General features: G+C 41.0%; 2 protein-coding genes across 5 annotated transcripts in view; both read right to left on the bottom strand.

Annotated features, from left to right (window-relative positions):
* FGF13 (fibroblast growth factor 13) overlaps window positions 1-16212 on the bottom strand; it is a 568541-nt gene that overhangs the window by 414059 nt on the left and 138270 nt on the right. The window lies entirely within an intron of this gene.
* Window positions 1099-1948, bottom strand: LOC102287326 (RNA polymerase II subunit A C-terminal domain phosphatase SSU72). Its single transcript, XM_070365901.1, is given in 1 exon segment — window positions 1099-1948. A coding segment is annotated over 1 exon segment (576 nt). The 3' UTR covers window positions 1099-1372.

Here is a 16212-nt window from a genome sequence, read left to right as displayed (position 1 = left end):
TCTCCCCAGCAGAGAGCCACCACACTGCATACCTGAGTCACTGCCACAATAATGGATGGTATGACACCAGGCTTTTCTATAAGACAAAGAAAGATTTCTTCAAGGTAAGAACAATAACTTAGAATATTTTAAGTGAAACTGTCCAGGAGGGTCTGCCTGGTCCACTTCAGATTGATCAGACTCCAGGAGATAGGACTTAACTTTTCCAACCATCTCCTCAGGGGAACCTTCTGAACTATGTGTGGCCCACTACCCAAAGGCCCCAGGAAACCCCTTGGCATGGCAATGTCCATTTCCCTATTCTTTTGCACAAATGTAGCACACGTCCTTTTCCAGATCACTTTGTACATGCAACACTATTTTCCAGATTCATCTTTATTGATGAATGGGTGAATACCATTCAATCATTCAAAGTGCCATTGATAATACTAATTCATTCTCATATCTGGCCATTCACTTTTGATAGAGCAATACACATTCTGGTTTATGTCTTCTCACACATGCAAGGATTTCTCCCTGGTAAACATCTAGAAGAGGGACTTTGGGACCATAATAAGGCATGCACACCTTTGCTAGATATTGCTAGTGCTCTCCAAAGGAGCTGTATACAATTATATTCCCACCAGAACTTCAAGTTCCCTGCATCTTTCTGTGGAATGACCACTTGGCATGATCATGCTTTTTAATTTTTGCTAATTTGACCCTCCCTTGTGAAAGACAAGGGTCAATGTCTTTTATGTTTGCTAATTTGACCCTTGTGAAAGTTATGTTGAGTTTAACTTACCTTTTCCTCATTACTTGAGAGGTTGAGAACCTTTTCTCATTTGTGGATCAGCCGGTAAAGAATCCATCTGCAATGTAGGAGATCCAGGTTTGATACCTGGGTCAAGAAGATCCTTGGAGAAGAAAATGACAACCCACGCCAGTATTCCTTTTGGTAATATTATTACTAATGACCATCCACATCTATTTATTGGCCAATGGCAGGATCCTTTTCAAAAGTGGATCCTGTTGCTTTATTCAGGAATTCTTACATTATAAGCAGTTAGGGAAGCCGGAAAAGGGACGTTCAGTGAGAGGCAGATGTCTTGGGGGAAATGTGCTATCAACCATTTTATCTTTTTTGGTTAAAGAAAAAAACCACAGTCAAGATTCTACTCATAAGGGAAAGTGGGATGGGAAAAACGTTTGTTTTGTGATCTGGCATTTCTGTATCTTCTCACTGCATACAGTACCATTTACTGGGTATTGCTAATGTCCACCAGCAGAATACCTAAAGGTAAAAACAAATATCAGGAAGGAAAAAGTACTACCAAAAGGAAACTGAAGAAAATGGCTTCATGTGGGTGGTGGGCCGGGCATCAGGCTGGGCTCAGTAGAAGCAGACAGTGTGCAGGAAGCTCCTGCCACTCTTTTCCTGGAACACCTGCAGCAGCTTGCTGATCCCATCCTCCATGTCCCCCATGAGCTGGACGCACTGGCACAGGTCGCAGATGAGGAATGCTCCCAGCGTAGCCTCTTTGTGGGTGTCCACGTTGATCACATGCACAGGCTGGCAGGTCTCCTGCTCCCCGGAATTCATAGCTTCCACTACCTGGTCATACACTCGCTCTTCACAGGAGAGGATGAGGTCAAAAGGATCTTTGCAGTCCTGGAACCTCTCTGGCCTGGGCTTGATACTCTTATTTCTTTCCAGCATCCATAGAACGCCATTCTGCATATGGAGTTCTTTGTCTTTCCTAAGAAGGTCTTTGTACATCTCGTCACACGTGGTTCTGAAATCATAAACGTTTGGCCTGTCGCGTGCTGGTCCTGGAAGCTTCATGTTTGTTCCTGTTCTTCAGGACCGGACACTGAATCCTCATTTGCTGAGGATGTTGTGCACCTCCATGCTCCGGTTCTGGTTGTTCGAGCATACCACAGTGAGGCGCAGTGACAAAGACGGCATGACTGCAGCTTCACTCACCAAGACTCCCAGCTCAGAACTTTTGCGTCTGGACTCCTGCTGCTTCCATAAAAGCAAGATGGTGGCCTTGACGCCTGGAAGTGGAAGCTGCGGCAGCGGCAAAGTAGAGTGTCAGGACTTATGGCCTGGGCACGTATAACTTGTCCTGGCAGGCTCCTCGCACAGGCCCAGATTGCTGGGTGGCAAGGTGAGCGCCACTGCGGTATTCTTGGCTTGGAAATCACATGGACAGAGGAGCCAGGGGTGCTACAGTCCATGGGGTTGCAAAAGTCAGACACGACTGAGCAACTAAACGACCACCACTACCACAGTTGAATCAGGTTATCCCTCTGTAAAATGCCTGGTCATATCCTTTGTACGTTTTTCTAATGAATATCTGTCTTTCTCATAATGATTTTTAGAGTACAGCTTCTAGATATTCCGTTCCGTTGCTCAGTCGTGTCCGACTCATTGTGACCCCATGGACTGTAGCACGCCAGGCTTTCCTGCCCATCATCAACTCCAGAGCTCACTCAAACTCATGTCCATCGAGTTGGTGATGCCATCCAACCATATCATCATGTGGCGTCCCCTTCTCCTCTAGATATTAATGTCCCCTCTCCTTCTAGATGTTAATCCTTCCTTATTTGTAAGAGCTAAAAATAGCTCCCACCAACCTGTGGCTCATTATTTAAAATTTTCTTTGTGATATACACCTCATCAACTAGTCTTTACTTTTAATGAAGGCAAATGTATCTATCTTGTATAGTTTCCATTTTGTGTTTTTAAGAAACCTTTCCCTACTTTGAGATCATTAAGGTATTCTTCGTCTTTTTCAAGATCAAATAATTCTTGCTTTTAACATTTATATCTTTAATCCATCTTGAGTTTACATTTCTGTATAGTATGCTGCTGCTGCTGCTGCTACTGCTAAGTCGCTTCAGTTGTGTCCGACTCAGTGCGACCCCAGAGACGGCAGCTCACCAGGCTCCCCAGTCCCTGGGATTCTCCAGGCAAGAACGCTGGAGTGGGTTGCCATTTCCTTTTCCAATGCATGAAAGTGAAAAGTGAAAGTGAAGTCGCTCAGTTGTGTCCAACTCTTAGCGACCCCATGGACTGCAGCCTACCAGGCTCCTCTGTCCATGGGATTTTCCAGGCAAGAGTACTGGAGTAGGGTGTCATTGCCTTCTCTGTCTGTATAGTATAGGGTAGGAATTTTTTTTTACCATCTACATAGCCAATTTTCCCAGGACTATTCTATTGGTTTGTAATGTCTCCTCTGTCATAAACCAAGTCCTCATTTATGTATGAGTTTGTTTCTGAAATTTCAATTTTGTTCTATTGGTACACTTGTCTGTCCTTGTACTAATATCACACTTTTGTAATATAAGTGAATAACAATTATTAATATCTTATAGAGCTAATCTCATATTGTTTTTCTTCTGTAGAGAATCTTGACTAATCTTTACCCTCTTTCCACATAGATTTTAGGGCAAGTTTGCCAAGTTCTAGGGAAAAAAAAAAACTGTTGGAGAGTTTGATTGAAATTGCACTGAACTGCAAGTTAATTTGTGGGAATTGATTTATATATGATATTGAATCTTCCAAACAATTTAAAAGGTATATATCTTCTATTATTTAAATTTTGTTAATTGTTTATGAAATTCAATAAAAGCTCATAATATTTCCTTAAAAGACATACATTTTATTAGGTACAGCTCCAAATTTATTATGGGTTTTTCTACTATGTAAATGGAATTTTTTATCCATTCCAATTTTGCAATTTATCTTGCAAATAAACTCTAATTCTAGTATTTATTCATAAATTACATAAATAACTAAGGAAATAGAGCTTATGTGCTTGAAAGTAGCTGACAGTCTGAGCTCACTAAAATAGAGTCAAGTTTGTCCTTTCATTAAACAAAGTGGGATAATTCCTATTATGTTCAGAGACTGTTTTTTAGTTAGTGTGACAGTGTTTCCATGTTTCAGAAATGATATTTTTTCCTATGAAAGCTTCCACTTTTCCTACCAGGGACTCACTCCATTATAGTAGTTATAAATACAAAGCTTTTTCTTATTCTTTACAATATGTTTTGATCCTTTATTTTCATTTAAGGTATATACTTGTTCAAAGTCATGGTTTTTTTGTCCTTAGAGGATTATTAGTTTAGAGAGCATACACACACATACACAGGCAAACATACTTTATCTGGGTTCTTTTATATATATGAAGTGTTTCTTCTTTGTTAAAAATTGAAATAGAATTGATTTACAATGTTGAGCCAATCTCTGCTGTACAGCAAAGTAACTCAGTTTTACATAAATAAATATATATATTTAAAATATTCTTTTCCATTATGATTTATCTCAGGAGAATGGATGAAGTTCTCTGTATTATACAGCAGAACCTTCTTATTTACCAGTTCTACATGTAATAGTGTATACTTACCAACCACAAATGCTGAGTCCATCCTTCTCCCCTCCTCCTCCTTGGCAACCTCAAGTCTGATCTCTATGTCCTTGAGTCTGTTCCTGTTTTATAGATAGGTTCACCTGTGTCATACTCTACATTCCACATATAAGTGACATCACATGGTATGTCTTTCTCTTTCTGACTCAGTTCACTTCATATGATAATCTCTAGTTGCATCCATGTTGTTGCAAATGACATTATTTTGGTTTATATGGTGAGTAGTAGTCCATTGTAGTAATAAAAAGTAAGCAACTTGATAGATTTCTTGCTTGAATACACTCAAGTTGAGGGAGTACATTCTATAATGAGCTGTCAAGTCCTTTACTTAGAGATAGGAACAAACTGAATTTTGAATAAGCTGGTACAGAAGCAGTAGCTATAGCAGAGTCACTATGGACCTGTAAGAGAAACCACTGGATAGGAATATTTTCTAAATTCTTCCCAATGATCCTGTCTCCTCTTCACTTGTTCTTTGGTCTAAATTAGTTAATTTCTTTTTAGAGGGCCTAGAAGAAAGGAAGAACAAACTTCTTGATCCAAACATACTGGGGGCAGAGGGGCAAACCTTACAAAAACAACATAGGACCTGAAACAAGTGAAACATGGGAAAAGAGATACCAATATTGGGTGCCATGTTGGTTGTCAGAATTTGTCTTTATAACATTTTCTCCTTGATTCTTCCTGTTGAAGAGGATCACTATTGATTTTTATATATTGAGCCTATACCCAGAAACCTCGTGGAACCATATATTCATTTCAGTTCAGTTCAGTCGCTCAGTCGTGTCCGACTCTTTCTGACCCCATGAATCGCAGCACACCAGGCCTCCCTGTCCATCAGCAACTCCCAGAGTTCACTTAGACTTACGTCCATTGAGTCAGTGATGCCATCCAGCCATCTCATCCTCTGTCGTCCCTTTCTCCTCCTGCCCCCAATCCCTCCCAGCAGCAGAGTCTTTTCCAATGAGTCAGCTCTTTGCATGAGGCAGCCAAAGTACTGGAGTTTCAGCTTTAGCATCATTCCTTCCAAAGAACACCCAGGGCTGATCTCCTTCAGAATGGACTGGTTGGATCTCCTTTCAACAGCACAGTTCAAAGGCATCAATTCTTTGGCGCTCAGCTTTCTTCACAGTCCAACTCATACATCCATACATGACCACAGGAAAAACCATTTAGTTATACTCATTTGTCTACATATTTTAGTACATTATCTGTGTAGACAATCATCCCATCTGTGAAAATAAAAATGTTTTCAACCCTTATATTTTTTTTTCCCAATGAGATGTTTAAGATCTCATTTATAAAGCTGAATAAGAACAGTGACTACAGATATCCTTGTCAGTCTTGCTCCTGACTTGAAAAACATATGGACATCTTGAAGAAATGTCTAGTCTTTCCCCTTCTGTTGTTCTCTATTTCTTTGCACTGATCACTGGAGATGGCTTTCTTATTTCTCCTTGCTATTCTTTGGAACTCTGCATTCACATGGGTAGTCTTTCCTTTGCTCCTTTGCCTTTAGATTCTCTTCTTTTCTCAGCTATTTCTAAGGCCTCCTCAGACAGCCATTTTGCCTTTTTGCCTTTATTTTTTGGGGGGATGGTCTTGATCACTGCCTCCTGTACAGTGTTTCTTGTACAATGGCACTCTATCAGATCTAATCCCTTGAATCTATTTGTCACTTCCACTGTATAATCATAAGGGATTTGATTTAGATCATACCTGAATGGTCTAGTGGTTTTCCCTACTTTCTTCAATTTAAGTCTGAATTTTACATTAAGAAGTTCATGTTCTGAGCCACAGTCAGCTCCTGATCTTGTTTTTGCTGACTGTATAGAGCTTCTCCATCTTTGGCTGCAAAGAATATAATCAATCTAATTTTGGTATTGACCATCTGGTGATGTCCATGTGTAGAGTCATCTCTTGTGTTGTTGGAAGAGGGTGTTTGCTATGACCAGTGCATTCTCTTGGCAAAACTCTGTTAGCCTTTGCCCTGCTTCATTTTGTACTCAAGGCCAAATTTGCCTTTTACTCCAGGTGTCTCTTGACTTCCTACTTTTGCATGCCAGTCCTCTATGATGAAAAGGACATCTTTGGGGGGGTGTTAGTTCTAGAAGGACTTATAGGTCTTCATAGAACTGTTCAACTTCAGCTTCTTGGGCATTAGTGGTTGGGGCATAGACTTGGATTACTGTGATATTGAATGGTTTGCCTTGGAAACAAAAAGAGCTCATTCTGCTGTTTTGAGATTGCACCCAAGTACTGCATTTTGGACTCTTGTTGACTATGAGGGCTACTCCATTTCTTCTAAGTTTTGCCCACAGTAGTAGATACAATGGTCATCTGAAATAAATTTGACTATTCCAGTCAATTTTAGTTTACTAATTCCTAAAATGTCAGTGTTCACTCTTGCCATCTCCTGTTCACTTGTTAGCTCCCCATCATTGCCATCACCAAAGATGTCTAGGACAAAGTACTGTCCAGAGAACCTTAGCTACAACAAAGGTCAATCACATGGAACCAAGCCATTTGAAAGGTTTAGGCATGTGTCTCTTTCAATTCTGGTTTCCTCAGTGTGTATGCCCAGGATGGGGAACACATGTATACCCATGGCAGATGCATGTTGATGTATGGCAAAACCAATGCAATATTGTAAAGTTAAAAAATAAATAAATAAAAAATAAAAAAGGTTTAGGCATCTAGTTTCAATGTTTTCCTACTCTCACCAGGAATGTTGCTGGAACACCTAGAATCAAAACTTTACTCACAGACTGATTTGTTCCCTACTGAATGAAGCTTGTGTAAGTTTTATGTAAGTTTACAACAGAGCTTAGTGTGATGAGCTGGCAAGAAATGTTTGCCAAGTTTCAAAGGCTTGGAGGAAAGATATCATAACCCTGAAAGGCATTTTCTTTTCAGTTTTGTTTGGAAGTGTTTTTAACTCTAAGAACAAAAGGTAGTCCTTGGACTGTCTCTTTTCCAGATAGCTGACACTACATTTCTCTACTGTTATCAGTTTCCTAAATAAGTGTAGCTGTATTTAATTACTGCTGAATACAGGGAAGACATGTGTTAGTCCTTTTGTTTAGTACTTTAGGATCAGAGGAATAACAGGTGTGGCAGTGTTTCTTCACTCATTTAAAAGTCACCTGTATCACCAAAATGTACAACTCATCCAGCCCACCAATGTTAAGGAATTGCAATAAATACAATTCTAAAGAATTCAAAGCTAGCTCTGTCTTTCCCTCAGATATCAAATGTGGACAAATGTTTTGTTGAATAGTTGCCATCTCAAGAGAGATTATAGCAGGCAGATGATGTGAGTGAGCAAAGCATGCTCTTAAATCACTAGATATGACAGGCCCAACCTGAAGGAAAATAAGCCTGTTTAGGTTCAGAGAGGTGAAGACCTGCCCAAGGTCACACAGTACATCCATTTTTCTCTTCCACTGCTTCCATCCCAGTCTAAGTCAGCTGTGCCTGGTCTAGTCCACTGCAGCAGCCTCCTAAAGACTCCCACTACCTCCAGTGGGGCTCCTGCTTTGATCCATTCTTCACCTCCTTATAGCTGGAGTCAGCTAATTAAAACATTGTCTTACTGAAAACCTGCTAATGGCTTAACATTGTTATTACAAAAATGTTTCAACACTTTCTTTTTTTTTTACCATGAACAGGTAGGCCTGGAAGGGGCTGCCCCCTTCCTATCTCTTCAGTCTCAGCTTTACTCACTCCCTCCATCATGTGCTCTGCTTCAGACATGCTGGCCTTCAGGTAATGTACTAGAACCTACTGGATTATCTCCTTATACCTGCTCATCCATCTTTGGGGAAGGTTCCTTTTATACACCCTTGCCTAAATAGCTCTTCATTCTTCATATTCATTTCTGATATCTCACCTCAAGTCTCACTTCTTTGGGTTGTGAAATTCCATCAGTGGATTTCACCAACACTCCAGGTGAGGTCAGGTCTCTCAAAACATGTACTTTTTCTTCATAGCACCCACCATGTTTGTTACGTAGTAAGTTCAATACCTCTTTGGTGAATGCGTGAAGCATCTGATTGAGGTCTGTCTTCTTGACTAGATGGGAAGCTCCAAGAGCATCACTACTGCCATCTGTTAGATGGAGGAAGTAGATACAGGACTTGGATTCAATCTCTCCTAAATCCCTCCTGTTCCCCAGACTTTACCTTCCCACTCTGCCTTACTCCTCTGCTCCTCTGCCCCCACCTGTCAGAACAGTGGCCCTCTTCCAACAGACACTGCCTAATTCCACTGGTAGCTCAAGGGGCGCTATTCCCAATTTCACCTAGTCACTCACTGGCAATTACTCCTTGTCTAGGGACAGCCTTCATCAGGGGCAGAAGCAGCAGTTACCTGCTAGTACCTCAAAAAGCCATCATCAGGACATTGTTACTTCCCATTAAGGATAGCTCTCTCCATGCAGTCCTCTTTTTAAATGCCCACAGGTCCATTACAGGGAAGGTAACATTTGCCCAGTCCATCCCTCAGTCAACATGTTTGACTGCACACTCTTCACCTGACTCAGAGTTGATTGAGGTGCTCATATGATTAAATGGAAGAAAGAACTGAAATCAGAGAGAATGGATGAGAAAGAAAAGGCTCTCAATTTGGCCACAGGCTGAATCTGACTTTCTCTTCTGGCAAATGTCCCCATGAATTTGTAATGGATAACTTCATGTTAAACAGGTACATACCTGAATATTAAATTACCTATCCCAAAACAATGGCAAATGGTATGTATGTATCTCTCCAGTTATAAGGTTGGCCAAAAAACTCATTCACATTTTTCCACAAGATGTTATGGAAAAAACAGTTTGGCCAACCCAATACCTTCATTTACATAGCTTGAATCTATAATGACAAGCAAACATTCCTCGTAAGAAAAAGTGCTCTCTGATGATTATTTTGTTATTCTTGTTGTTCAGTCACTAAGTCATGTCCAGCTCTTTGTGACCCTATGGACTGCAGCCCACTATCCTTCATTATCACCTCCCCAGTAGAAAGAACATTACACTTTTCTGGTCACCTAATACCAAAGCACTCTATAGGCCATTAGTGCATTCTGGATTAGAAAACCCAAAGTGTGTAGAATGGGGATTTGTGATCTGAAAGGGAAAGTGAAAGTCGCTCAGTCATATCCAACTCTCTGCAACTCCATGAACTATATAGTCCATGGAATTCCCCAGGCCAGAATACTGGAGTGGGTAGCCTTTCCCTTCTCCAGGAGATCTTCCAAACCCAGGATGGAACCCAGGTCTCCCACATTGCAGGTGGATTCTTTACCAACTGTGCTATCAAGGAAGCCCTTTTGTGATCTGAATGTGGCCTAATTATCACATGGTCAAACACAATCAGTGCAATCACTGGAATAAATGCAATGGTATGGAAGTGTAATTTGCACTCATGTGGATACTGAACTATTTACCTGAAGCAGCATCTGTTTTTCAAGTTCACCAGAACCAAAAAAGAAAAGGGAATGGAACCCACCATGATGGGAAGGGAAGAACCCACCATTTTTAGCAAGTACAAAGATTAATGAATTTGATTCCACACCAATCTGACTACTTCAGAGGTGAAAAAGAATCTGGACTCTGATTCTCACCTGGGAACCTGGAGGAGAAAAATTTCCATTTTTTCCTCAGGGCCCTGACCTGATCTTTTGACAACTCTGAAAACTCAAAGCCTGGAAGGTTGGTGAGGTCATTTGGCCCAGGTAACAAATTGTGCCTGTGAGGTCTGCCCAGAAGTATCAGAGAGAACCTCAGCCCATGAAGAAAACAGTGTCTGGCACAGGGGTGTTGATTTGATGACATGGAAGAGGAGAAAGAATGGTCTTTCTGAAATGTGCAGATTTGAAGAGGTGGGGTTGTGTGGAATGGCAGGATTGTTTTTCCTGTACCGCTGCACCTGAGCTGTTCTGGGGAATCGATTTCTTATGCTACAAAAGGATAGGACAGTGTGATGGTGACTGGCCCTGGGGACACAGCTTCAATTCAAGTGCATTGATTCAACAAGGATGACATTGTTTTCTAGTAGGATCCAGCTGCCCACTTGCCAGACCCCTTGGTGATCCTTATTTAAAAAGCAGGAGGCATCTCTGAAACTTTAATATGCACTTTTACAGAACAATACAGGACTAAAATGTAAAGCACATCATTTTGCTTGTGTTGTTTTTAGTATTTGATTCAAGTGCATGTAAACTGTGAACTATCTCAAATGTATGGTTCAAGCAGAGGTCACCAGGAGATGACTTAGTTGAGCTGAAGGATGTTTAAATAAATTAATGGTGTTGAGGACCACACAGTTGATAACCACCAATGATTCATTCAATTCATCATTTCAATAATTAAGATCAACTGTGAAAAAATTGGATCCATTCAGTGGAAAAAGAACCTGAGAGAACACACAGCCCATTCTGACATTATAAGTGATCTCTAAGCCCAACACCACTAATGTTCCTTGAGAACTTACATGAATTGATCACAATTAGCTATTTTGCCTTCTTTACAAAGATTAGCCAAGATGGCCCTTCAACTGTGCTCAGTAATTAGCTCCCATCTTTAACTCCTACGTGCATCAAGGAAGGATGGACAGAAAATGTGACTTAGAGTCAGACAGGTCTGGATTCAAATCCTGATTTCACCGCTTATGGCTACATGACTGTGAGCAAAACATCATGAGGACGATTTCATAGACTGTCACAAGGATGGAAAGAAAGCATCAGTAAAAATGCCTGGCATATGGTATTAATAAATGCCAATGGTACCTCCACTTAAAAAGCCACTGGAACAGAATTAAAATAAAGATTATCAATGGAACATTTCTTACTGATTAGTTTAAAACAATAATGTTTGGAGAAGTGTAGGTTCCTTTAGAAATCAAACCCACCTTTGAATGCCAAGGGGAATTTTTATTCCTGTATTTAGACATACTGGGCCACCTCATTGCAGAACAGAAAGCAGAATTAGGCAACTCAATTCTTAAGAGTAGGGACCATGTTTCATGGTCTTTGGGTCCCCAGTACCTAGGCACAGTGCCAGGAACAACATCAATACTCAATATATACACACATGCCTACCTATATACATACATAGCTTTATGAAGTGGCATCATAGCATGGAATCTTAACCAGCCTTTAAAACAGATTTGAAGCAGATGCTTCACTTTTCATATTAAAAGCTATCTTTTAAAAACGTTTTAGGAGCACAGATTCTCAGTGGGGATAGAACTCCAGATAACCTGTGAACTTCTTAAAATGGAGATGCCTAATCACTACCTGTGAGTCAATAATAGTAAGCACTCAAATAAGAGATGTATTTTTTACCTACGTACTGTCCCCTGTATGTCAAAACTCATTCACCCCTTTCAACAACCATATGAAGGCAGTGCTAACATTTTACCCATTTGACAACAAAGTGACGGGACTTGGAGAGGGTAAGTGATTTGCCAAAGAGCACGTGACTAGCACAAAAGTCCATGTGACCCCTCCATTGACCTGATCTACCTGAACAACACCCATAAGGCTGCAGCTTGTGCATTTCTCTTTCTTTTTCTTAAAGTTTCCACAATGGCTCTGATTGATATGCCTAGTTAATAGTCAGGTAATCAAGGAATGACTAGATAAAAAACATGCAAAGGAGGGACTTCCCTGGTAGTGCAGTGATTAAGACTTAACCTTCCAATGCCAGGGGTGCAGATTTGATTCCTGGTCAGGGAGCTAAGATCCTACATGCCTGTCAGCCAAGAAAGCAAAGCATAAAACAAGCAAAACTGTAACAAATTCATTTAAACAAGCAGACCCCATGGACTGTAACAAATTCAATTTCCAAGAAGAATACTGGAGTGGGTTGCCATTTCCTTGTCCAGACTTTAAAAGTGGTCCACATTAAAAAAAAATTTAAAAACATGCAAGAGAAAGAAAGGAAACCAAATGGCCCAGACCATTAGGACAGTTCTCCAAATCCAAATAACAGTATGTGAAATAACCTATCCCTGAGACTCAAGCAGAAATTAGACCTTCACAAGGCTACAAATCACCTTTACAAGCTTTTGAACTCTTCCGCCACTATTGGCTCACCTAAACAATCTGTCACCACATAGCAAGGATGGCCCGGCTGTTTCCAGAAGGGCACATTGTATGAGTCAGACATGACTTAGTGAATAAACAAACAAAAAATAAAGTCATCAGTCCACCAGGCCTGATAGATGGGATTGTTAAGGACAATGGCAGTTCTATGAGGTATCCTAACTTACTACCAAAGAGTAGATGTTATTAGCAGTTAATATTGTCTATTCTTTTCCCAGCTGAATTTTTAAAGACTGTGGAAAGTGATGTAAACCTCAGTGTTATTGCAGAATCAAGAAGCAACTACCTCCCTAGTTCCATAACGAATGCTGATCAAATACATGTGAATTGGAAAGGTATATTTAATTTGCAGGTTTCTGTCTACATGGTCTGCTTCTATTTTCTTTGATAAGATTAGTGAACAAAGTTTAGAGGACTTTTTTTAGTTCAAACATTTTCCCATAATGGCAAATCAGTCTGCTTGGGCAAACAGAACATCAAAACATTAACCATCAGGAGCTAACATGGGAAGTTGATCCGATTTACACATAAAAACACCTGCTAAAACTTAAATGAAACTTTATAGAGGAAGAAAACTGGATAAAGGATTGTTTGCATCTTTTCAAGCAGTGACTACAATAACTGCAAGAGTATGGACAAATAGTACCAAGTCTAATTAATCTTGTATATCTTCTGCACTGTTGCAAAATACATTTCATACCAGGGTAGAGTAAGTACACAGCAGGCAAAATGTGGTAGCTGAAGTCAAGCATAGCTAATATGCTGCTTAGAACAGGTGAGATCTACAGAATTCCCTGATCCATCCTGATTGGCTCTGGTATAGAGAACTGATTCCTAGCATGCTTTTCTTCTATGACTTTTATGTCCATGATATATATAGGCTGCTTGGATCTAAACAGATACAGGAGATGGTAGCAGTATGTGAGCAGAAAGCCTACTCTATTTTACATGGCAGTATTATGTATGATAGTAAGGCAATTTGTCATGCCAAGACTGGTAGGTGGGAGCCAGCAGCAGGTCTCAGACTCTCCCACCAGAGTTAACAACAGCTTAGAGAAATGGGCCAGGGCAGGGGCAGGATGATAGCATGGAGAAGAACAAAATGGTAACCTGACACCCACTGAGCCAGCAACACCACAAGATGTAACAAAGTCTCAGAGATAAAGGAGGCCAGTCATCAGAATGGGCTTCTCAGATGGCTCCATGGTAAAGAATCCACCTGCAAATACAGGAGATGTGTGTTTGATCCCTTGGTCGGGAAGGTCCCTGGAGAAGGAAATGGCAACCCACTCCAGGATTCTTGCCTGGGACATCCCATGGACAGAAGAGCTTGGAAAGCTACAGTCCATGGGATAGTAAAGAGTCAGACATGACTTAGTGAATAAACAAACAAAAAATAAAGTCATCAGAATATATACTAGGAGTCCAGAACACAAGACTCTAGAACAGCTTTCCTGGACAAAGGCCATTCCTCCTCTAGCTCCTTTTAAAATCCATTGTTCAAGAGGAGTTGGGAGCTGAAGCCCTCCCCACCCAAACACATGGTCTCCCTACCCAGCAGCTATTACATGCCTGGAGTGAGCTATGGAAGAGTTCTACTGAATGGAGACATATAAGTAATCCAACAAGCAAATGCACTGAAGCACAGTGCAGAAGGGATTAAGAGTGTAGACAGGGACTTCCCTGACAGTCCAATGGATAGGACTCCGTGCTTCCACTGCAGGAAGCACAGGTTTGATCCTTTGTCAGGGAACTAAGATCCTGCAAGTCATGGACCAAAAAAAATTGTGGACAGTTTAATCACAAAGTTCTGAGTTCAGAAGCCAGGTCTGAAGCTGCTAGCTGTGTCCTAGTGAATAAATCAACTAATGTCACCTACTTCACCCTATGACTGTTGAGAGGATTAAATGACTCAGTGCATCTAAAGCACTTAGTGAAGTGTCTTCAGCATGGCAAGTACTCAATAAAAGTCAGTAATTGCTATTATCATTATTAACAAATGACCAGAAGGCTTTTATGTAGCCCAAAATGAATAGACTGCTAACTCAAAAGATCATAAAAAGGAGAATCATAACGAGTTTTTTCCTAACATACCTGTTATGAAGTTTTTTAAAATTAAATATTCAACAAGCCCAGTGCCAGTCTCTCTTGCTTGCATACCTGTGCTTCTTCTGGAGCTCTGCCATTCTCTGTCTCTCTCTGTCCCATATCTATTTGTAGCTAGGGAGGACATATTTCATACCTGTGCAGAAGTGTTATCTGCCAAGTTATGAAATGAGGGAGGATGTGAAAAGGTAACGAAAAACATTAAAATCCAGGAGGAAGTTGGTATCCAGCCTCAATTCCATCTCCCCCTACCCAGGCTCCTCTCTGTCCTGCACTCTTGACAACACCCAACTCAGATTAAATCCAGCTCTTTAATGACTCCACACCTGCTCACAGGTGGATCACCATCTGCCTTGCTGTCCATTCCCCTTTAAACTGATACCCTCAAAGCTCAAGTGTGAGTCTTCAGTGCTGCCTGCCACCCCACTCCACTCCTGTTACCGAAAGAGTGTGTAGGGTCCGGCTGCTGGCCGCTCAAAAGCCAAAAACAGGCCAGGTTGGTGGAAAGGAAAGGTTGCTGTATTTCAGATGCCAGCAACTGAGGGGGGAGGGTGGCAGACATCTGTCCAAAGGCTGACTACCCACCCCCTGCCCTGCCAGCCCCAACTTTGCACCAGCAACGAGTGGAGCAGGAGTTTTTGTAGCCACAAGGAGAGGGCTACATATAGAAACAGTACCATCAGCTCTGACAGTCATCTTCAAACTGGTCATTGGTGGTCTGATCAGCATCACCTTGGTTGTTTTAGGTACAGTTAATCATTAGTTCCAGAGTCTGTTTGTTCCCATTTCTTGAGGCCAGTTTTCAGAATTTTAGCAACTTATGTCATGGGTACAGTCTGTTTTCTGTACATGTCTGAAGTTATCATATAGTTAACTTCTCCACCTGGGGTTTTAGTATCTATAAGATAGCTCACAGGATGTGGCTCAGAATATTATCTATAGCCCTTGAGAAAAAAACTAAAGGTCCTTGACTATGCTTAATAACTACATTATTATTACTTGGTTTCTTTTGACTATTTTCCTTTTTTTCCTGCATTTCTCATTTCTCTGATTAAACTTATTCTTTGACTAAAGTTTTCCATAGACAAAAGGCAGGTAGAGGACATGGAGGTGGGCAAGGACCATAGCGTCCTGCTCCATTGCACCCCCTACCCTGTTCATTTGTCTGCTTTCCCTAATTCTTTCATATGCCTCCTCTCTGCTCACACTGCTAACTCTTTATTCCTCCTCACTCTCAGCTGATGACCTAGCTTCTGATTTCAGCTTCTTCAGAAGAAGCAATTAGGAGAAATTCCACATCCTCCCACCACCCTATCTACCCACCTACTGGCATCTGTACCCACCAGTTCTGGCTGTTTGCTGCTAACTGTGGACGAAGGGTCTGCTCTGAAGGACAACCTTATAACAATAGTAGGAAGCTAATGCATCTGCTTTATTCTTCCCCATATTATGATATCAGAGTCATTACTTGATAATATACTATTGGTCTTTTTGTTTACTATCTGACCACCCCCATTAGAATATAAGCTCCTTAAGGAAAACGTTGTATCCTGTGGCCAAAAGGAGTGCCAGGCACATATTAAG

This window comes from Bos mutus, chromosome X (assembly GCF_027580195.1).
Source record: "Bos mutus isolate GX-2022 chromosome X, NWIPB_WYAK_1.1, whole genome shotgun sequence".
Classification (NCBI taxonomy): domain Eukaryota; kingdom Metazoa; phylum Chordata; class Mammalia; order Artiodactyla; family Bovidae; genus Bos; species Bos mutus.
The sequence above is the reverse complement of the archived record's forward strand: the minus strand, read 5'-3'. Positions and strand labels throughout refer to the sequence as shown.